The sequence below is a fragment of the Lottia gigantea genome (assembly GCF_000327385.1).
Source record: "Lottia gigantea unplaced genomic scaffold LOTGIsca_83, whole genome shotgun sequence".
Lineage (NCBI taxonomy): Eukaryota > Metazoa > Mollusca > Gastropoda > Lottiidae > Lottia > Lottia gigantea.
In genome coordinates this window covers 120,587-145,293 of record NW_008710756.1, presented here as the reverse complement: position 1 = coordinate 145,293, position 24,707 = coordinate 120,587, and the positions used below count along the sequence as shown (strand labels likewise).

The 24,707-nt window shown below is 31.1% G+C and overlaps 2 protein-coding genes across 2 annotated transcripts; one reads left to right on the top strand and one right to left on the bottom strand.

The window, feature by feature from the left end:
* The first annotated feature begins 529 nt into the window (after nucleotides 1-529).
* On the top strand, nucleotides 530-17,857 carry LOTGIDRAFT_236532 (hypothetical protein). The gene is made up of 6 exons (XM_009067507.1): nucleotides 530-754; nucleotides 3,219-3,424; nucleotides 4,042-4,077; nucleotides 8,119-8,379; nucleotides 16,245-16,356; nucleotides 17,046-17,857. Exons 2-6 carry the CDS (start codon nucleotides 3,256-3,258, stop codon nucleotides 17,533-17,535), a joined length of 1,068 nt encoding a protein of 355 aa, XP_009065755.1. The 5' UTR covers nucleotides 530-754; nucleotides 3,219-3,255; the 3' UTR covers nucleotides 17,536-17,857.
* A 1,436-nt stretch (nucleotides 17,858-19,293) lies between these two features.
* LOTGIDRAFT_179729 (hypothetical protein) lies at nucleotides 19,294-21,251 on the bottom strand (the record flags this gene model as incomplete). Its single annotated transcript, XM_009067506.1, has 5 exons — nucleotides 19,294-19,576; nucleotides 19,839-19,989; nucleotides 20,180-20,273; nucleotides 20,639-20,717; nucleotides 20,872-21,251. 5 exons carry the CDS (start codon nucleotides 21,249-21,251, stop codon nucleotides 19,294-19,296), a joined length of 987 nt encoding a protein of 328 aa, XP_009065754.1.
* Nucleotides 21,252-24,707: the final 3,456 nt, after the last annotated feature.

The window sequence follows — 24,707 nt, the reverse complement described above, 5'->3', positions numbered from 1 at the left end:
GTAATGAGGAATGAGATTCTATTTTGTTATGCAAGGAATGAGGAATGAGATTCTATTTTATTATACAAGGAATGAGATTCTATTTTGTTATACAAGGAATGAGATTCTATTTTGTTATGCAAGGAATGAGGAATGAGATTCTATTGTGTTATGCAAGGAATGAGATTCTATTTTGTTATACAAGGAATGGTTTCTATTTGGGATTTCAATAATTTTCAGTAGAGTTCGAATATAATTAATGATATAAAGATATTTGTGATTTGTAATTTTTGATATCTACCAAAGATCTAATAAGAGGATTCTATTTTGGAACACATATCTTTTTCTGTAAAAGTTTAGGAGATGGAATATCAAACAATACTATTAGAATTCTAAGTATCTTATTGATAGAATGTAATTATTTTAAGTAATTTTGTTATAAAGTATAGTTAGAGGCAATCTACACTCCTCTCTATAATTTACTGATTGGTGTACATTTAAGTGAAGACTGGCTATGACAAGGTTTAGTTGTGAATCCACAGTAATAGAATGAAGAAGTGAGTGTCGTGTGTTTCTCTACTTTGTGATTTACTCTCAATGTTTGTATAAGGATCTTTTGTTAGTGGGTGGAATATTGTTGAAACAGTCGTGTTGTGGACATTGCTGACCATTGCTGACCATTGCTGACCGTTGCTTCATGAATGGACTTTTAACTATGGAGCCTGTAATATTGTGTTTTGGATAATTTTGATGTAGATTTAGTAATCTATGAAAGGTAAATTGTAGAGTATATGTTTATATATTTGGTGACAAATATTATATGTATGTAATCAAATGATTAACTTTCTTTGACTGTCACTGTATAAAAAGATGACCAATTCCAATTTGTATTATTTTCACATTAACTTAAAGGGATTGTAAAGAAGTTTTCTAGGTTTTTTATGTGTATCAGGAACACTGATATCATCAATTTGCACCCTTCAAATTTCAATCAGGCGTATTTGGTTCCTGCAATTCTACTAAAACTAAGTGTTTGATGACATCACTAATCGCAACAAAGGCCAATAAAGCATATTAAGTTTTAGAGGAATTGCAGGAACCACAGATGTCTGATTGAAAATTGGAATGCTGCAAATTGATATCAGTGTCCCCGATACACATGAAAATTTTAGAAAACTTCTTCACAATCTCTTTAAATTTGACAGACAGGAAATAGATTGGATTGAATTTTGAAATAAAATTGATTTGAAGGAAACATGTAATTTCAGAGGAAAGAGGAATTTTCTGTTTAAATTTTTGTCAATTGTTTTATTCTAATTCACTTTGAAAAGAAGATGTCAACTGTGAATGTTCTATGTGAGATACATACAATATAAATTGAACTATTTGAAAATACTTGATAATAATGATATAAATTTGATTGAATCCACTGATATTTCTGGAAATAAATCAACTTATTTCTCCTATAAAGCAAGCCTTCCTAGCTACAAAGGTGATGTTAGCTAATTAAAATGTTTTGAATTCTTAACATGATTTGTCACTTTTTTCTCAAAACAATTTCAAATTAGCTTATTAACTATCTGTGAGAAAAAATCTCTACACAGCGTAGCTTATATAATTATAACAAAGTATTTGAAATAATCGTTAAATACATGTTAGTTATGTCTTTAATTTGAACAATTGTAATAGAAATGGAGAAAGGAAATGTGTAAAAAGTTATGTCAGTGTATTTTGATTGATGAGATGGTATTGTTTAAAAAGTGACTTCTGCAACATAAAGGTAATGGCTTTAAAGGGATATAGTGCTCTAATTGTTCAATCTAACATATTATGAAAAAGCTACCGTATTCAAAGTAAACTTCAGAATTAAGTACAAAATCAAATTTAACTGACGTCTGTCCTGTAGTTTATAGTATTTCATTTTTAGTTCATCACAAAGAACGGAACGAGAGATTTTGTGTCTGTTGCGAAAATCTGATGTTCTGTTGTCTGTGTTGAAATGATATTGCTTTTGCCAAAAATAAAAGGAAGGGGGAGGGGGGGCTTCAGCTTGTTAAAAATATAAATCCTGACTAAATCTCCAAGTGTTGAATAATTTTGTATTCAGAAGAGGGAGTAATCCTTGTTTATTGATATGTATTTGTTGATAACTTTTTTAAAAACCGCTCATTGTTCAAAATTTGTTCACCCTTAGCTTTTTATCTGACATCTATGATAAAAAAAAAACCTTAAAATTATAATGTAAAATTTGGTGCACCTTGTTACTTTCATTGATAGGATTTTGTGATGAAGAAAAACATCACTGTTAAGGATACATGAAGAATGTCTAATATTAATTGGTGTTATTATTGTTGATTTATAAGAGATGATAGATTATTATGATGTTAATAATGTCTCTCTCTAGAATTGGTAGATTGGTTTGTCAAGTTACCAGTCCATTAAAATCATAGCCTTAATACAGATTTACATGTTATAACTGACAATTCTAACACATATATCTTTCTTTAACTACATCCTAAACACTTTATCATCAATTTCATGTAGCAGAAAATCTCATTAGCACATTTTTACTGTTGTTTTTTACATGAACCTTGTGTGTTTGATACTCATTTTTCAGCTGGATAGTCTTTTGATCAGTCTGTAGAAAAACAAACAAACAAAGAAGTAATCAGACAAGATGCTAATGAGTTTACCTTACTTTTAAAAACAAAAGTTATGGAATATTATAGATAAAAAGGATGTAAAATTTACATTTTGCATTAGGCCTACTTATTTGCTTGATTTAAGAAACAAGTAGATGTATTTTTTACATTGAAATTCAATTGCAAGAGCTTTAATATGTTCTTGGTAATTTTTTAAGCCATGAGTACATATGAGATGAGCTTAGTATCTGCATTATTACTTTAGAGTCGGAAGTCAGATTATCTTCTGTGTCCATACTTCTTCAATATTGTAGAAATTTAGCACCCATTTTGAAGCTAGGTAATCTTTAGATCTAAAATCTACATTGAAAGCATATTTATGTTAGTAACATAAGTAAAAGGTAAAGAAAAGACATCTTGAAAACTTATTTCTGATCTATTATAAGATCAAATTTCATGATACATTTGTGTCAAAAAGATTTTCTATTTGATACAAGCTTTCTATCAAAATAGAAACCTAGTCTGAATTTCCATTTAATATACCTCAAAATTTAGACTAAGTATTACCTTAGAGATTTTTTTTAACTTTTTTTTTAGAAGTATATTAAATAATATTAAAATAAAACATGGAGAAATGGGTATGAATAGTTTGGTCAACTGTACCAACAATGGCATGGTGTGTTCCCAACATTTACTACAACAACTATGTGTCCGATTTAAACCACCAGACTTCCCAATCTGGATACATGATGTGGATAAACAACAATTATTAGGCAAATGTCCCAGTTGGAAAACATATTCAGGTGAGTTAATATCAGAACAGGTTCTCAGACTTCCAGGAACATTGTACAATAGCAGACGGAACAATTTATGGCAAACCAATGTAAGTCAGTTCTCTCATTATTTCACTGCTGATATGTACAGTTTTTCTTGACAATACTGCTTTCTGTCATGTTATTTGACCAAACAAATAAATAGATTGTGAATTCAAGATGACATGCCAAATTCTTATGGCGCAATTTTCAGGTAGTTTTTTTGGCACTGAACACAAAAGTTTTTAGAAAGTTCTTTTCAGAGTAAAAACAAACTGCACTACACACACAAATATATGGAAATCATTTTAAGAAAATTATGAAAAATGTGTACAGCATATTTGTTGCAATTTGATCTGTGAATTCATACTATCTGAACAATTATTACCATTGAATAATAAAAACAAACTATATTTATTATTATTACCTACTGGTGCAGTACTTTTTATATGTAGTATATTATAAACACCATGAATTAATTTGAGGGAAAGGTGTTAAGTTCATAAAAATGCCTCAGTGTAAACATAATCTGTTGATGATTTTTCTGGCTGTAGGAAGTAGTTAGTAATTTGTTTTATATTTACGATGGTGTTTTTGTCTATTTTCAGCCTTATGTTTGGGTATAAGTGAATCCACTACAACAGGTAATGACACTAATTAACTTTTTTATACAATTTTTTATACAATATTTATACAAACATTATACCTTTGCACTAACTAACTTTATTTTATTACAATGGCAGTAAAAAAGTCTGATAGCTAAAAAACTTAGTGTCATTTTAGGACAATATATCAAGAATTTGAATGTATTTGATAACAATAAAAAGTAACGATATGTGATGCTTTTTATTCTGCTATACATCTTTACAGTTACTCAAACATCAAATGATTGCTTATGTTAAAAGTTTCATACAATGAAATCTGGCTAAGGAAAAGTGAAAAACTTTATGATACTTTGAATGTTAATTTGGCTAAATTAAAATTTTTATAAACTGTATTTTTATTTAAAGAAACAAAACTGAATTCTCCTGAATCAGCAGGTTAGGTAATAGCACAAATCTGGTGAATATCAATTTGGCTACGAAAATTTGTTGTCTAGCCTTAAAAAGTTGATTTCCTAATTCATTGTTTCCAAAGTTACTTTAAAAATGTCAAAGTTAAAATGGAGTGGTCAGAGACTTAAGAAGTAAATCCATAACATATCTTGAATATGTCAAAACTTTTAGATATCTGACTTTTAAGACGGTAGAAAAACTTTTCATGTTTATGTTAAACAAGAGTTTAAAGAATAGGAAAATACTTGTTGAAGGACTTTGTTTGTTTAGTTGTGGACATTGAGCAGTAGAAAGTTGACAAAACGTGATGTTTTCAATATCTTCTAGACTACTAGTAAAATGGTCAACTAGACGTAATAGTATTAGATTTTTGTAGATCTTTGATTACAGAACTACTCACTGCCAGGAACTCCTGGTAACTAAGTTAATGTCAAATCCAGTTTTGAATCGCCATAATATGAAGATTTTGACAATAAAGCGTCAAGGACTGTCATTTTGGTGCAGAAGTCTGGAGCCTAGAAAATGCTTAAGACTTCTTGAATTGGTTCAAGACTTTATAATTGAAATACATAAGGAACGATTCTCAAAATTGAAAGTAAATCTTTCTTTGCTTGCTGTTTTTATTAATCCAAAAACAAACTCAGTTTTTTTATCAAGGGAATTGACAACATTGGGAAGAATTCTAGCATACAAAGACTAAGTTTTACTAATTCATTTTGTACCAATGTATACAATTGGGCAATTGGTGTAAAGAATTAAGAATAAGAGGAGATTTCTGAGCCACATTATTTCAGCAGAGAAAATTTATCATAACACCCTAATAGAACTTCATAAAAATAGATTAGATTAGATCAGAGCTTCATCATCAATAATCAAACAGAAATTATCTTCTTATTACTTTATAGATTGATGAAGGATATTATCACATACCATTGTAACTCTTCATTACAAAAATCTTCAACTCTCTACATTAGGAGATTCCTTGGAACAGCATTATTGATTTCTTTGCTGAAGAGCTCCACTCCATGCACTGTAGTAGAGATTTATCACTTCATATCAACAATGTATTTGTGTAATGATCTTGTTTCACAATCTTATTGTAAATATCTCTAGATAATTCAATTACTGCTTTTATAAAAACTCAATGTGTGATTTACTGTTTTTTTTAGTTAGTTTTAATTGCCAAAGAAAATCAATTTCAAAATTCAGAAAATATGTATGAAATAGTCATGATTATCTTGTATCCCCTAAAAGAAATAATTTCCTTGATCATAGACAAAGGTGTTTCCCTCCTTTGTATGTGTGTGTATGTATCGATAGCTTCTACCTACATACCTACAGTAAAGTCCTAGTTTTCTGTTTCACTGAAGTACATTATTTTTGACCAAAAGGTTAGTATAAAACATTTCAAACTTTCTGATATTCAACATGTGCTAATCTTTGTTCAGAGGTTTTAATACTAATATTTTAGATTAATGAATCTAGTAATTAAGAATCAGTAATTAAGAGCCCAGTAGGAGATAATGTAATCAACAGAACCTAGTGACTAGTTTTAAACCCAATATAACTCTATTACCAATCTATTAAGACCAGATCTCAAGTTTGATGTTATAAGTTCAATAGCAGTCTTGACCATTGGTCACTAGATTTTCAAAATATATTGTAATTATGATCACAGACTTGAGCACAACTACCCTGTCATCAATCTCATCATATCATGAACCCTTGTCAGTGGTAAATAACTTGACTTCAGATGCTACTCAGTTTTAAAGATTGTTCAGTTAGCAATATTTTCTTAAGAATTCAGCTAATGGGTATTCACTTGCATGGTCATTGACTGGTCACTCACTCTGAGAGAGTTCAACACTGATGTAGTCAAAAGATTTTTGTGAAAGTAATGAGGTTGTAGTATAAGAAGGTAATCAGAAATATGATACAATGTGTCAGCCAGGAATGAATTGGTGCTGGGGCTCAGATTTTGTCATCAGAAAATTTGAAGAATTAAAGGCACAGAGAACTCATTTCTGACAATTTTAAGGTGCCAAAAATTGTATTAAAATCTACATCTTTTTGATTTTTTACAAAGACACTGTAAATCTCTGTTGAACTGAAGAAGATTTTGCTGGGGCTTAATTCTTACTTGCTGGGGCCTGACCCCACGGACACCACCCTACCAACAGGGCTGGAATGTGAAGAGTCAGTATTCCTAAGACTATAATATATTAACTAGAGCTAGACAAAGAGAGATTCCGACTAGAAATTTAATTGATAGAATAGTACTGTCAATTGTCACAGTAGACAGTGGTCTGATGAAATATTTAAGCCACTGACCACAGTGTCCACTTGACTTAATGAAAAATTAATAAGATTATTAACTAAATTAGAGATAACGAACAGTGTGATAATTAAATTCTTTGACTGTCTTCTCTTAAATTTAGTTTTCTTTAATGACAAAGGGCTGTCTGAAAGGATATAATTTCTGATATGATGAAAGAGACAGACTTCTATAAAATTTAGGGGTATTAATTATCATTTTGGAGAGTCCACAGAGCATATTGATATTACCTCTAATCGATCAAGACATTTTCTCAGGTTTTTTGAAATTGCATCAATTGAAATGATTTATATCATGAATTTATAATGATTTATGTCATGAATTTGTATTGGTAATGATTTATATGATGTTTTTGTAATGATTTATATCATGTATTTGTAATAATTTATATCATGAATTTGTAATGATTTATATCATGAATTTGTAATGATATATATCATAAATTTGCGTAAACTTAAACTCTGCCAGAGTTACCTAACAAGCAAAAATGCACGAAAATGATCAATGTATCCTTTTGAACTTGTACTTAGAACTTGCACTTTGTGGACTTGACAAGTCACCTTGATTCCAAGTTACATTTATCTTCACTGAAGTCAAATAAGACAGTTACGGAAAATTGAAATGAAAAATGATAAAATTATTATTGTCTACCATTAAGAATATTTGCTTGAAAGTCTCTAAAGATTTCCTAGCCATTAGATTAAATAAGTCTAGGAATGACATTGATTTCTATAGATGTTATTTAGAGTTGGTATAATATGGAGTACTTGAATAATGAACATGCGAGAATGTAGACTTTTCTCATTAATTCTATTAATGGTTTTTTTTGCTTAATCTCATCTCACTTGATGTTGGGTAGAAAATCAAGCATGTCTGATTTTTTGTCTAATGGGACAGCAAATTAATCTTTTTTTTATTGTCTTTATTAATGTATTAACGTTTTTATATAATATTTCTTATACAAGTTCAATAATGACAGTCAAAAACCATTTTTTTCATTAGACATTATCAGGTGTTTTGTAAAAAACATAAATACAATTTTGAGGACTTATGTCAATCAAATGGTGTTAGTAAATTGTAATCTCAGTATGGCCTGTTTATATCTGAATACCTTTAATAAGTTACCTTTCCTCAATATTTCAGTCAACCCAGCTGTAAATAGGAACGGATTATCTGAAAACAATCAATGTCAGGAGGTGTCTATTGGTTAGCTTGTAAACAGGATCCAAATTCTGCTTCTCAAGACTCCTAAAATTAAACCACATTTTTTCAGCTTTTTAAATTTTATTTTTTAGATTTTCATGATGCCAATATTACTGATGTCACAACTGATGACTACAATGTCAATGTCACAGATATTGATGTCACCACATCACCCAGCCCTGTATATGATATCACCACCCAGTCACCATCAACACAATCTCTACTACCAGATATCACCAGTACCCTGGAGTATGATTTAAATAATGGTGTATCAAATTTGACGGAATTCAATTCAACTACCCAGTCTTTAATGAATTTTAATCATTCTTTTCTACAAGAGGCTATAAATGAAGGTAAGAAAGTTATGCTTGAAGAAGCTGAAAGTCAAGGTCGTAGACAGAATCCTTGAAACTATAGAAACTAATTTGTTGCTTCACATTATAAGCATGTTGTATTGATTTAAGACATTTCATGTTGAATTGGTTTAATAGCATTCAATGTTATAAGGTACTATATGTTGGATTAATGTGGAGCATTCCATCTTGAATTTTAAAAAGGCATTCAATGTTGTATAAGGCATTCAATATAATGCACTTTATGTTGAACTGATATAAGGTATTCCATGTTAAGTTGACATAAGGCATTCTGTGCTATAAAGAAGTTCATATATAGTTGATAAAAGGCATCTCATATAGAGTTGATATAAGGCAACTCATATATAGTTGATATAAAGCATCTCATATAGAGTTGATATAAGGCATCTCATATATAGTTTATATTAGGCATCTCACATAGAGTTGATTTAAGGCAACTCATATAGAGTGGATATAAGGCATCTCATATAAAGTTGATATAAGGCATCTCATATAGAGTTGATATGAGGCAACTCTTATTGAGTTGATATAAGGCATCCCATATAGAGTTGATACAAGGCATCTCATATACAGTTGATATGAGGCATCTCTTATGGAGTTGATATAAGGCATCACATATAGAGTTGAAACAAGGCATCTCTATCTAAAGTCATTCCTTGTTTATTACATGAACATTTCCATGTTGAATGTTCTTTCATTAGTAATTTGAAATTTTTCTGGTGGACTATTTCTGACCATAGTTTAGATTTGACTTTACATCATGAAAGTTAAATGATTATTTTTAGAAGTTGTTTGAATAGCCAGATACCAATCTTTATAAACAAAGTATCTAATCAGTTTAAACCAGTGTTTAGAATACTATGAATGTTCCACACTAGATAGACATAGAAAGCTAGCAAGATCAGATGTTGCATGAGTATAGATAGGCTGAATAAACAGATATATGGTTTGCCTGTTTGCACCCTAGGATTAACAAGTACACTCCAATCAATTGTGGTGCCAGTGGAGTTCAGGACTGGCGGTACTGCTACTGATTCCAATTTGGCTACATATAGTACAATTTCATATCAAAGTCCTTTTTTGCCTTTTGGAGAAGGAAGCGGAATTACTTTTGAGTGCAAGACATCATCTTATGTGTCCTGTACAATATTAAATATATACCCTACATTCAATAAAGGAACAAATTTGTAAGCGTTTATATCATTTGTTGTTAGTTACTGAATGAATCCTCAAAAGGTAACTGAATGGAAAATAAAATTTTAAGTTTTAATAAAATGAACAAGAGAATGTGGTTATGTAAAGGACTTGTGTAATTGCTGAACAGAAATTTCAACTAAATTTCACTGAGATTAATGAATTTCACATTAGTCTCTTGTGCAAATTAATTTAAACACTGTATCTGAAGTTAAATCCCTTTCCAATTGATATAGAAGGTCAAGAAGCACATTAAACCTACACAGAGAAATAATCTTGTTGAAATAAAAAAGAAGAAACTGCAGTTTTAATTACATTAGTGTGTGTTTTATCTACAATAGAGTAATGTACTGGAGTCTTATCTAAGAACAAAATGTCTAATAATGATCATACCAAATGTCTGGTACAATTTTACTTTGGTTATTTAAGTTTAAAATAAGATATATTTCAGGTGAGTTTTCAATACTTCCAGAAGATTCTCCAGAAATGATCTGACATTTGATTGTTTAGTAAGCCTGTCGTCGGAAGCATTTAGATTCTTTAGCGATTAGGGTGATTGGAAATTACTATTCAATAATAGGCAGTGGTACAGGGTTAAAGTTTTGTTTATACCTACTGTGTGTTAATATTAGTAAACTGAGTAAAAGAAAGTAATTTTAAAGGAACAGGAAAAATCTAACACTCAGAGAATTTTTCGGGAATATTAACTTTACTATGAGGTATGTTGGTGTAAACATGTTTTGATATATAATCTTATGTGAACTTTTCGCAGATAAGAATGATTGAACCCAAAAGACATTAAGAGCCAAAAAAGAAAGTTCTACAGTCATCATAGATGAACTGTGAAAGAACACAGAACCTAGTTGCCCTGGTTCAACTAAGATCCAAATAATTAATATCTTAAGGCAGTTTGATAGAAATGAAAATGGCAGAACATATATCTAATTATCAAACCCCCCTCTAGGTATAATTGAAAAAAATTAACCTCTAATTGGAAGAATTCGGTGCTTATATTTTTTTTAAATGAGAAACTCTTTAGTTTAAATATCTTCAGTTAGATATAAGCCTAGGGCATGAAGAAGTTTATATAGAACAGAACAATTTCATGTTCTTCATTTCTAATGATTCTAATAAGACTTGTCTGATAAATAAACCTGAGTTTTTAACAGGTAATGAACATGTTTTGGTCTTGTTATTCAATAATGTTATTCAATATGTTACCAAAGCAAGCCATTTGTAAACTTGTGCATAGTATCAATCTAATAAATTTCATTTCAGTTTGCTGTCAAATTGCAATTTTAATAACTCTGAATTGATTCATTAGGGGTCCATCAACTATTTCTTCTTCATTGACCATGTTAATTTTTTCACATTACACATTTCTGACTTACCTGTAGTGTTTGTTAGCATTGAGCATGAGCATCCCACATCCTTTTAAGGAAATAAAAAGTGGTGCAGACATGAAAAAAGTATGACTGGAAGCAATTTAGTCATACAGAAGTCTGAATGTCTTCCTTGATGTATACCTTAAGAGAAAATTCAAAGACGACAATTTCAACACATCAGGCATTGTTATATCAATATAAACAGGGTAGAAATTCAATCAAAAACCTTCTATTACAAACATGTCTTGATGACAAAAACTGTCTCCTGTAAAACACGACTTTCAATCATTTCGTTTAACTAAAAGAGAAAAATAAACTTGTTTTATTGAAATTAGAATTGTTTTCTGTAGTTCAAATTTTTTTATGAGGACAATGACTTTAGGCTTTCATCATTTCTTCATTACAACATGGTACATAAGTTGGTATAAAAGTACAAGTATGTGACTATAGAATGGTGTAAGAAAGGGATCTGGAATTGAAATCTTCAGTCAGTTTGAAAAGTTTAAGAGCATAAAATAGGGAGATGTACTCTAACCTTATTTCTGTTGTTATCCATACTAAAATATCAATTAGATCTTTGCAGAAATTGCTTCAGTGTTTATGAATCTAATTTGCCCACCTTCCAAGTGCAATTTTTATCATAAAAGAATGCATCAACTACAATAAGATCAAGATTAATAAATACACGCGCATGTGGTATAGATTTTTATTTTGTGATATATTCTTTAAAAAAAAAAAACGTGATAAAAGGCTTGATACAGATGGATTTTTTACTACAAGGAGTATAGATACTGGAGAGATATATAGATAATGTAAAAATTCATTTCCTATTTGATTTCCTGACACTAATCTCAAGTTTTTCAATACTAATAATGTTTAAACAATGATAATACACCCTACTGATACAGAACAAACACTGAGAAAATGTAATGGTAATAAATCTTATTGAATTTTATATTACAATCTTTGTTTTTTTTCAATACTTTTGTCAAGAATTATTAAAAATATGATGCTGGTTGTGCTTACATAATACAGTTTTGAACCTAAAAAGAAGGTTACGTTTTGGTAAATAATATGTCCTAATGACAATGGGAAAAAGCATTGGAACAACAGTGACTTTTTTCCCTGCGCTATTGCCAAAGAGTTTTGTATTGCATATAGAGATTTCTAAAAGTGTTCATACATGAGCAAACCCTACAGACAAGATATTGTGCTAATGTCTGTAACTAAGATCTTTCTTTATGAGGACAAAAATCCTGTTGTCTTTGAAGTTAGTTATGTCTTTCATTGCAACGCATCTAGTAGACTTCATATAGGGCCTACTGTAGACATCAAATAAGCAAAATATATTTTTTGGTCAAATTCGGCAATAGGCATGTGCTTCATTTGCCTATAACTATATATGTTCATGGCAGTATAATATTAGGTGTTGCAATTATCTGGTCTTCTATAAGGAAGTATGACATTGTCATCATATAACACATGGTTGTAAATAAGCAGACATCATTAAATATTCATAGAACAAGCCAAGTTGAACTGTCAGAGTCTCTAGAGAACCTAAATGATGCCTTGAAGGAATTGGCGCTAATCTGTAGAGGAATTAAAAGATAATCTATTTGTTCTCTTACAGTAGTCCTGATATTCCCTGTAGATTATGTTATTTATTAAATGAAATATTAATTAGTTCTATTAAGGTCAGATTAAGGTTAAGGAAACAAATCATGATGAAATAGTAGGGGTACTATTGTTAACTGACAAATGAACATTTTTCTTTTCATCATGTTTCTTTTATTGATGTCTTGTGGAAATCCTTGTGAACATTTAGTGTGAGTGATGTCCTTTTCTCAGATTGAAATGTGTCCATATCCTAATAGCTTTATCATGTTTTGATATTATTTCTTAATCATAATGTGCTTTTTTGAATACTTCACTTAAACTTTTCAGTCCTAATATATCTGAGCTATACATTGAAACATCTTTATTTTAACCCTATAGGGCTTTTTTAAAATCAGCTTTCATATATATATATATGACACACTATATATAGCTTTCCCTTCCAGCCCTTTCTTGGTTCAAGCTACAAAGGGTCATCTTGGAACTCTTTGTCAAAGATTTTGACCGGCTTCTATTGATTTGAACAAATCTGTAAAGATATGTTCTTTTAGTATCTGACAGTATCTGTTCAAAAAATCTTTTGTAAGGTACTTTTTCAGGCGATCCCTTATTTTGTTACATCTAAATTTTGATTTTGGATTTGTAAACAAGACTAGTTTGACTTATTTCAGATTTGTCTTGAGTATTTGCATTACTGACTGTGTTATTAAGTTATTAAACCTTTGCTTGAGGTCTTAAAGACACTAGCACCATGTTATTAACTCTGAAGAATCGGGAAAAGAATTTTTAAGACAGTTGTGTTGATTAAGAATAATAAGATGGTATTTGTACATGTGTTCTCAGTAGGAGCTAGTCTTTATATTAACTAACTATGATATCTATCTACTTTTATTAATGATATATATCACATATATTTTAATAGTCAGAAAAGCCAGGTACATACACCAGCTTACACACCATTTCTTTATGTATCTTTCCTTCCATGTGCTGGTAAAATAAGGTTAGAATTTGGTAAGTCATGGCAAAGAGTTGTAAATCACATATTATCTTTGATATTTTAATTCAGGAAGGAACAAATGTTTGGTATGTTACATAATGAAAGCTATGTGCTAAGAAGTAAATTGTGTCAGCATGGGCATTTTCCAACTAGAAAGGACTCGAGGTGTATTTATCACTTGATTTGTATTCCGAACACATCTTGGAATCTCAGAAGACATCATGTGCCTGTAGATTAATGTACTTTACTTTTGTAAAGTTCGGCTTCCTAGCATTATTACGTCAAACTCAGAAACTTTTCTTGCTCATTATCTATGAAAAAAACACCATTTCAGAGCAAAATTTGCTAATTTTTACCACTTTGGAAATCATATTTTCCATATTTCTCAGACATAACGAATACCTTTGGTACCTTCTTATTATTCTGATATTTCTCACAACTGCTCCAGTATTCATCACAAATATATAAATTGATTATTCTGCTCGAGATGAAACTTTCTATCCAGTATTTGTGTATTTGAGATGTGATTTGGAAAAATAAACTTGACCCACAGGTCACATTGAAGTAATGAATCTTTAACTAATGCCAATAAAAAGTGTCAATAAGTGGTCAAAATAAGATTAATAGAACTTGTTTAGTATCTAGGATGCCCATTAGACTTGTCACATGCAGCCTTATTATCAGTTTTCAATCTACTTAAAGCATGTTTAATATGGATTCTTCTACATTACTCTTACAGATTATCAATATCTTAGTTATTTCTCTATACAACTCACAATACTTCAAGGTTTTCTAGTTTCAGATTCTGACATTCATTGGAATTACATTGAACATGAAATATCTTGTAAAGATTGAAATGTCAATCAAAAAATGTTGTATAATTGTTGTCTTGTGTAATTTTGACATCACTACTGGTTATATTGATGGGTATTTAAAATGAATCCGTCTGCAGATTTCTTTTTCTTTCCTTTTCTCTTAAAACACTACATATAAATTACCATTGGTCTATTGCAGAATGATAGAAATTGATTCTCCTTGTAAATGCATGAAGATGATATCAAATGAGTGAAAATAAGATCAGTTGCTTTAGTCATTGAAAACTGAGCAAAGTCAGTTGTTGTTGGAGATTGTATCTCCATCAGATTAAACATTAGAATCATTATCAGGGTTGTCATCTTGGCAACATTTTAAGAATGTCATGAGGTCATGTGTGTTATATAAAAGTAGGTTTTAATCTTGTCATATCAGTGTAAGATGACCATTAAGTCATCCTTCCTCATTATTATAGTCGACTCAATTGAAATTGTACATCTTTTGGAATGATCAAGATTTTATTTTTGGAATGATAAAGATATATTGAACATGTCTTTATGTAGTTTGGAGAATTTTGGGCACCAGATCAAACAGTAACGCTACTTGAAATAATGCTTTTAGTATGTTATTTTGTCTGACAAGTTATGTACACCTGTACATGTTCAACATAGCAGTTTATTATTCAGAGCTGGTAGAAAGTCATTGATATTTGAATAAAACAAGTACTTAGTCTTTGATTCCAAGGTTTACTGTATGTTTGGCATTTGATAACAGAAGTCTAAGAGATACTTGACGGTAATTTATTGTGAGATACCATTCTCTGTATCTTATCTTTTTATTTCACATTAAACATTTCTACTTCTAACTTTTAATTATTTCATTAGGTTTTCATTAATTTCTTTTTTTTTTGGATACCAGCTTTGTACACTGCACTTTTTCACCCCTAATATTACAAATGAGTTCTTCCATTCATACATACACAGTTTTATATGTAAGGAGTATATGCATGTGCTGAGTCAAGGGGTGTCAAGTTTATGACAAAAGACTTGCTGCCTGGTAATGTTTTTGATGTGATGTTTCTTGATAATGAATTATAATATTGTGTGCAGGATGTTGGACATTCATTGACTTCATTACATTGACTTTCTTTTTAATCATGAAGCATGAAATTTGATCTCATAATGAGATATGACAAATATAAAACCATCATCTAAGATGGCTACAATAAAATGTAGTTGTTTGGTTTCAATAACTACTGTAAATGAAAATTTCTCTAACTAATGGAGCAGTTGGGAATCAGATTTCTATTCTAGCTAAAATTATGATGAATGAGCTATTTGAATGTTGTTCCTTGAAGGAAGGAAGGCTAGTTTATTGTACTTGTGATATTAGAAGACCAATCAATGAACAACTTGATAGGCTTCCATTCTTCAGTTAATTACTATAATGGTTTAGTTTTAGAAAGGATTACCATGAAATGTATTCTCAGAAAACATAAACTTTCATGGTAGTTTCAGATCGCTTGTGTTTCTTTAAAAGCTACGCTAGCCAAAAACAATTGCATTTGAAAAGTAATATCTAAAAATTTCAATAAGATAATAATGTAAAGCAATATAATTATAGCAGGTATTTTAAAATCATGGCAAATTTGTTTTTGCACAAACAGCATTTTGAAACCAATATATTGTGATTTTGGTCAATGTTTGGATGACTTAGCAATTTAGTAAAGGAAAAAAATTGACAGCATGTAGATAGATTATGGTTATTCATGTCATTGTGTTCATAAAGGTATCTACTTTTGGCCACACTTGGCCTAATTTGACAATGTTTTATATTTTCAGATCCTAAATTGAAATCTTATTTTGGTTGGATTATTCCTGGAATAACATTAATATTAGTACTTATTATAATAATAGCTACTATAATCATTTATAAATGGTATAATAAATATAGGTAGGTACTGGTAATAATATACCGTACTAAAAATACAATATAAGCTACATGAACTCTCTTAGAGTTGACAAACCCAGTTTCAGGTGTGGCATCAAGTATTTCAGGTGTTTTTGATGACACATTGCAATACAGTACTTCCTAGTTTATCCTTTCTGTAACCCAGAGGAGATGTGGTGGATCAGTGAGTTAGACGCTTGCTCGCTAAACTGAAGGTCTCGGATTCAATTCTGGCTTAGGTCAGGATGATACTTTCAGTTTTTTTAAACCAGTTTACCCTGTCAGTGATGCAAGTAAGATGGGCTGACATGGATTAAGTGTCCAGACGTTTGGTTGGGACAATAAACCCAGCCCTCTGTGCTTCAGGCTGTGCACGTCTAGATCCCTAGACAGTTGGAAATCGAAAAAGAGCAGACTAAAGCCGCTGTCCTGGCAAAATTTCCCTCATTGCACCGTGCATGGCATTGCCTGTCTTCATTAGCCCACATGGTGCAGAAAAGTGGGACGTAAAACTCCATTCATTTCATTTCATTAAATTTTTTCCGTTGCCCAGTTTGTTTAAACATAACATTCCACTACCAGACTTATTGAAGTTAGGTCTCTTCCAACTTAGTTATATATATGTACATCATATATTAACTGTTAAGCTTCATAAAGCCATTGATTTAAATATAAATTTCTTTGTATTTCAGTGTAAAATATTCCCTTGAATCTAATATAGACTATGATAACTTACATCAGAAAACTAAGAAAAAAGAAAAGTGGAAAGAAAAACAAAGTCCTGAATTGTTGGATGTTGAAAAATGTGTGATGTTTGTGCCGTCAAATAGTGAAATTTTTATATCAGATAGTCATACACTAGGTGATAAACCAATATTTAGTGAATCTACTAATAATCAAATAGTAGATCTTCAGACACAAAGTTTTGGGGAAGATCCTCTGTATGTTCTTCCAAACGCTTACACAGAAGTAAAGGAATCCAATTTCATAGATGATTTTGAACAAGATTTTAGTCTTCCACCATTAAGTTTAGCAACAACTGGATTAAAAGGAACATTAGAAACAGGTTTTATAAATCCTGCTTATGAAGGAACAGAAAGTATTGGAGATTCTAGTGTGCCAAGAAAGAAGAAAAAACGTCGATTTTCTTTTTTGAAAATCTTGAGAAAAACCAAGAAGTGATATATTGTTGATTTTGTGGTGCTATATTGTTATTATGTGTTATTATTTATTGATCAGACCAATGATTATCTTAAATAAGTTACAACATGTGAAATGTGTAGTCCTAGATGCACATACTTTTTGAAATGATCAACGCATGTTCTTATTGTTTTTTTTTTGTGAAATGTTAATTCATGAGTAAGTGTACCATTACTGTCAAATTCAATAACAGCTAGTAAACAGTATTGAGGGGAAGAAAATGGACAGGATATTTCGTAGTTGAACTTTATATTATTAATGTAGTGTTTATATGAATATTGCATAATTAACATTTTTCACTGTTATAAAAGTTAAAGTTCATGTAGAATAGAACCGCATAACTACTTAAAATCAAACGAAACTACATATAGTTCTCATATAGAAATAACACACACAAATGTTGTTCACAACCAACCTCTTCCTTCACTTATTAATAAGTCAAAATGGTTGTGAACTACGTTCATGTGTGTTATTTTCATGTAAGAATTATATACATAGTTTCGTTTGATTTAAAGTAGTTATAGTGGGACCAATTTAGTCATAGTAATGGGGTCACAAAAATGATCATATTAACTACACTTTCCATGTAAGGAAATGTCCATTACTGCGTACACAAAATATAGAAAATTATTAAAACCTGAAGCCATTTTGAAATAATTGATCCTCTCCAGCACATTGTCCCAACAAACAAAACATTTTGAAAAGTTCTTTTATTGACAGAACAAATCTATATATCATTTTCTTGGGAATTAGTAAATTCCTGGTTGACAATAAGTAATCACAGAACATATACACTCATACAGTATAACAGTCATACAACTAGTACTTGATATCTGCATAGTGCTAAATCATTACACAACAGGGTGTTTGGGTGATGGTGGTTTCAACTAAATGAAAAAACTTAGAATCTTGCTCCAAAGAAAAAGGAAATGCTCCTCTTAATATTCGCCTGTATTGTAGCTATCCATGTCACTTTTCAGAATTGAAATCAAACATCAGGTTCTCTTAAAATTTAACATCGGCTTCACCAAGCTAGTTTACATTCTCATCATGATGTTCAAAAAGTATATTACTGCTAATTATGGCCTCTGTACATTTGCAGAAATATAGTAAAACCAGACATCAAATTTTAATTCTAAAAAGTATTTAGGATAGACAAGAATGAAATTTACCAATTGATAGACACTGAAACAGAGAACAACTTTTTTGATTGTGCCTTAGTGCATGGTTGAAACAGACATTTGTTTTTGTACATTTTCAAACCCATAAAATTGAGATGTTGATCAAGTTTCTCCCTAAAATTAAGGTCTGCTTACAACATTTAAAAATAATACCTTAATATACAAATACTTTCATTTCTTAAGAAAATTAAATAAATAAAGAAAAGTAAAAAAAAAAGTTTGATGAAAAATGAAATCTTTGATTTAAGACCAGAAACAAAATCTAAACCAGGATCATAAAATCACAAACATTATTCTTTCATGTCAACAAAATATTAATTATAATAAAACACACAGAAACTGATAAATATTGATCATAATATAAGCCTCATTATGTTTAAATAACCTAAAGTTTCTTATCTAGGCATTGCTATAAATGCAAATATTAATATAATAAAGTGGCACAGTTTATTTTGTGTGCAATATGCACAACATATCACAAAGTCCTCAATGATATTATCATCTGAATTCAATCGGGAGTGAATTTCACAGCAATAACCAATACTTCATACTAGATCGCTCAATTTAAATGGAATCCTTTCTCCTTAGTAGCAGCTAACAGACGTTCTCTTAGAATTTCTTCTGAGGAATATTCTGGCAATTTTAAATAATGAACACAAGTATTAACTGATGGATAACTGCTATCATTACCATCCACCTTTCTGACCACAGTTAATCTGGGGTGAAGGTTAGCTAGACCTCCTGGTGGTAGTGAAGAACATCCAGTAGCAAATTGTAAGAATGATTTTCGTTGATCTGGTGATAGCGACACAAGTACGTTCACCAATCTCTGGAAGCCAGGACTGAAACAGAAAATTGTAACAAATATAATAACTAAGGTTTTGGAGACCCATTCCATCGTCAAGGTATTGGCAAACCTTTTTCCTAGATTGCCAACCCTATTTACAAACAGGAATATCAAGGACAGACAATTTTCTTAAGGCCACCTGACTTTTGAACATCCTAAGATTCAAATCATTCTTACTGATAGAGCTTCTGTAAATTTCTTGAAATTATTTACCAAGGTTACAAACAACTTGTGGTTAAATGTAAAAGAAAACATACCTCTCTCTGGTATAACCTAATTTAGGATCAGTATAAGTCAAGATGTCTTCTTTACTCCAACTAGGTGATTGATCACCACATAACATAGTACCTAATTCACTGGCACTAAACGCATGTAGTTTAGCTATTGGTAACACAACATCAAATCCAGCTGAAATAAACAGAATAATTATTAATTTACAAACATATCACTGAAAATCCATACAAATGACTGACAACATTACCTTCAGTTTCCATTAAGCTCTACTGAAGTCAACAACTAAAAAAAAAGTGTGCTTTTGTGGTCTATATTTCTCATTGAGCTAAGTAGTGAAGAGAATAGTAGAATATGATTGTCTTACCTCTAAATGCTTCCATTTGTCGTCTGATACCTGATGTGAGACAGAAATCAGTGACTAGATCTATATATTCTTCTAAATTATCTAATGTTACCTCCTGAAAAATAGCATATAACATAGTAAGTAAATTGGACATTTTCAATGTGCTTTAAATGAGGACCGACTGTAGCACAATTAAATAAGAGTGTTGGAATGACTTTAGTTGTTTGGTTATGTCAAACAAATATGATGCCTAGAGGTTTGGCGAAGGACCAGCTGGTAGAAATGATCTCTGTAAAACTAAACTGATGTCCCTGGAAATAGTTGTTTCTTTCTGTCACTATTTCATATCCATGTATTCAGTTTCAAATTTGTCTGAATTACAGGCCATGTCACTAGTATATTTAAGTATTGAGATATAAACTACTTCTAACCTATTACCATTTTCACAATATCTCATATAAATATACAAGAGTGACTTACCTCATTTTCACCATTTATCTTGAGATCATGTGATGTAAAGCCAAAAACTTTAGATGAAGGATTAAACTGGAATGTCAATCTGTAAAATAAAATGACAACTTAGTAAATAAATAAACTACTTGAGCAATACAAACTATTTTAGATTGAGAAGAAAATAATCAATGAAAGCCAAATCAATATATGTCAATATTTGGGCTGTACAAACCCTTTAAAAAGCTGCTCCTATTACTTACCCTAAATCTTCTAGTCTAACTGGTAGAGGATGATCAGCTGTTCCTGGTAACATGAGTTCTTCTAACATAATATTCTTCTGATCTTCTGATATACTTCTATCTTTTAATATACGTTGTTTCTTACTCGATAACTCTCTTAGCTGACGTAAAAACATGGCTCGATGTTGATCAACCAGTTCAAAATCCTCTTCTGTGAGGACGCCATGATACCACGGTTGAGAGGCACTCAGACGAGTGCGACTTTGATCCAGTTTCATCTCTTTTTCAGATTCTTCAATACTGGTGATCATATCACTGCTTTCACTATGCCAGGATTCCAGCATGCTGCCATAACCTACATGTTGCTGACTGATGTTCTGACCCACGTCTCCAAGACACATTAATTTCAGGAAGGGACGAGAGAGTGGCAGGTCAATAAGGCGATTGTCTTGTAGACATTTAGCAAGTAATATACCAAGGAAATAAAAATGTTTTTCAATTTTCTCAATATTAGCGCTATCTTGTTGTAGAGGTGCTGGAAACAGACCACTCATTCTCTGTACATAATAACCTGGTTCACGTATACCATGTCCAATATCAATCTGAAATACACCATGTTTTGTTTACAAAAGGTTTTGTAGCATTTTTGTTGTTTTGTAATGAACAATTCTATCATATCAATAAGCTAGGCAAAACAATTTTCAAAACAATATTATATAGCTGAATTTATAAAGCTGACAACTGAATTCAGGGGTGATGTCACAAAAACAACTGTAGAGTCCACATAGCTATTAAACTACAGTATCATATAATACAATAATATTTATTTGCTTAAACAGACTATGTTTGTAGGACAGTAAGGCCCAGACATTTCACACAGTTTTATATTGTGTTATACAATTACAGATCCTTATTAAGTAGAACTACAAGAATGATCTTACCTCTCTCTCTGTTTTATCAGGAATAGTATCATCACATAACCACAGACCTAGAGATTTTCTCTGTAATTCAGCAGCAACTAGAGCATAGAATTCTAGAGTTGGACCTAATCCAGTTCCCTCTTCACCAACAAATTCAATCTGAAAATTTAAATAGACAATTTTTTAAATTCTTGGCTCCAAATAATATAAAATAAAACTGGCAAAGTTTGGGTAGAAACAATGAATTTACTGAATGCTCTGAAGCCATTATCTTACATCTTAATGAACAGAGACCTGTTTCTCAAAAAATATTACAATAAATGTTTTAGTAAAGATATTTTATAGATATTTAAAACAAGCTTTAGAGAGGCAAAATATTTTTGGGAAACGTGTTTACCTCCAAAACAGCCTTTCTCTTGCCATGATGTTTCATAACTTGCATTGCCCAACCTAATAATTCTTCACCACGAGGTACTTTAACACGTTCATGTTTTAATCTACCAACACGGAATTCATGACCATCATCACGTCTTGGTACTGAACTTCTGATACGATCTAAATTAGATTCTCGTTTATTCTGTAACCATACTATAGACCTACAATAGATATGTTAACAATTAGAAACAAACCATGTGAACTTCTCAAATCAATCGTCCCACTAATGAATCTTGCTCCTGTCCAATGAGTTTGCTTATATAACTCATACATCTTACGTGTCCTGTGATGCAGAGATGACCTTCATTCCAAAAATACCTGTTCTGATGATTTTTTTTTATGTGAATCCTATTGAGCAGTATGAGATGAACTCTAGTCAAACCTATTGAAACCTATTGAGCAGTATGAGATGTACTCTAGTCAAACCTATTGAGCAGTATGAGATGTACTCTAGTCAAACCTATTGAGCAGTATGAGATGAACTCTAGTCAAACCTATTGAGCAGTATGAGATGAACTCTAGTCAAACCTATTGAGCAGTATGAGATGAACTCTAGTCAAACCTATTGAGCAGTATGAGATGAACTCTAGTCAAACCTATTGAGCAGTATGAGATGAACTCTAGTCAAACCTATTGAGCAGTATGAGATGAACTCTAGTCAAACCTATTGAGCAGTATGAGATGTACTCTAGTCAAACCTATTGAGCAGTATGAGATGAACTCTAGTCAAACTTATTAAGCAGTATGAGATGAACTCTAGTCAATGTGCTGATGGCTTCATGTTCATGACAGCTTACCTTGAAGTTCCAAATGCTGTACAGATAAAATATAACTGTCTTGTGTCAAAGGGAAATACCATTGGACACCATCTAGTTAGATGTTCACACCATTCTGGTAAGGAATGACTGGCTAATACAAGAGGATCCTAAAATAATCATCAAATCATAATATTGGTAAGTTTAAATCTAAATGGAAGTATTCACTGATTTACTCGATATATTATAAAAAATTGGTAAAATAGTCTAAAATCGGATTTAAATTTTTGAAAAGTTATATGGACACATATTACAGGGGATAAACAATAAATAAACTTTGCTTCTGGTAGATAGTTTTACGATTTGTTTAAGGCTTATATATCATTATTTTTTAAAAACCAGAAGATTTTACGATAAGCCTTAAACATATTATATAATACTGATAATTTACCTGTATTTGTTGGACAACTTTATTAGTGATTTTCTTACTGATAAATTCATCTACTGGAATGTTCAACTGTACATCACTACCATCTAAAAATAACAATAGGAATTATATCAAGGAAACAAAACATGAAGATTTAATCTTAACAAGGGATATTGTCATCTCATTTTCTCATTAATTATCTAAATTTTGACAGGACAGTCTGTACTCTTTTCCATTTCCAACCGTCACAGGATCTTTATGTTAACAGTCTGAAGCACACAAATTATTGGCCCATCCGAGAGCCTAGACTCTTTATCCAAGTCAGCCCTCAGACCTGCATCACTGACAAGGGGAAACTAGGTTGAAAAAACTGAAGGTATTATCAGGATCTATGCTGCGCTTAAGGCCTGAAACCTTCAGGTTAGCGATCAAGGGTCCACTTGTGACCAGAAGAAACTTGTGATACCTACCATTACGTCTGCTAGGATTAGTAGGTTCTAGAGCTATAGCGTATAATCTTTGTAATAATTGTAAAACATGTTCTACGTTACAGCTAGTCTGATCAACACCTCGTGTTATTTCTTTATCACTTAGAGCATTTCTCCAGTTAACATATTTCTCCATACTTTGTGACGACTACAAAATTATAACAACAATGAGAACAATAATTGGAAATGTAATGAAATGAAAAGTAATTTTATGTTTTAATGAAGACAGGCAATCCCATGCAGTGTGTTATGAGGATAAATTGTCTATATTTTTTCAACTTCTGCATTAATGTAGGTATCTTAAACATGTATATCTTGTTGCAAACATTCAAATAACAAGATGCTTTTTCCATGTCGGACATAGATTTGTTACCAAGTACCATTAGCTCCTATAAGAGTTTGGAAAGTAAAGGAGCATGGTCAACTAGTAAACCAAAATGAGTTGATCAACCACAGAACATTGAAGAGATTCCGTGAGCTTAAGAAGAATTTGGTAACAAAGAGAAACACAAGTCAGCCATTACAGAAGTCGTTAAAACAAATATTGAATCATGAGAACAAAGCAAAGAATATAACAGATCTAAGAGAAGCTAAGCCTGCAGACATTGGAATATGGCTGACCAAAGTTGTAATGAAAGTAATGAAAACACTTACTCTCATATTGTGAGGTTCTAAATCTTTCTCATTTTCTTCCTTCAATTCTTTATAAATAATGCTGTAACAAAAATATACTGAACATTAGTATTATACAGAGGTTTCCTTTATACTTATTTATCTAAATTAATCCATACCAACTACATTTAGGTTTGAAAAAAAAGGGAGTATCGCATAC

What these genes read in the sequence shown, in the direction of transcription:
- LOTGIDRAFT_236532 (XM_009067507.1), top strand. Translation starts at nt 3,256, where the DNA reads ATGGGTATGAATAGTTTGGTCAACTGTACCAACAATGGCATGGTGTGT. An exon ending in AAGTGAATCCACTACAACAG is followed by an intron (nt 4,078 to 8,118) that starts GTAATGACACTA and finishes TTTATTTTTTAG; the next exon opens with ATTTTCATGATGCCAATATT. An exon ending in AAATGGTATAATAAATATAG is followed by an intron (nt 16,357 to 17,045) that starts GTAGGTACTGGT and finishes TTTGTATTTCAG; the next exon opens with TGTAAAATATTCCCTTGAAT.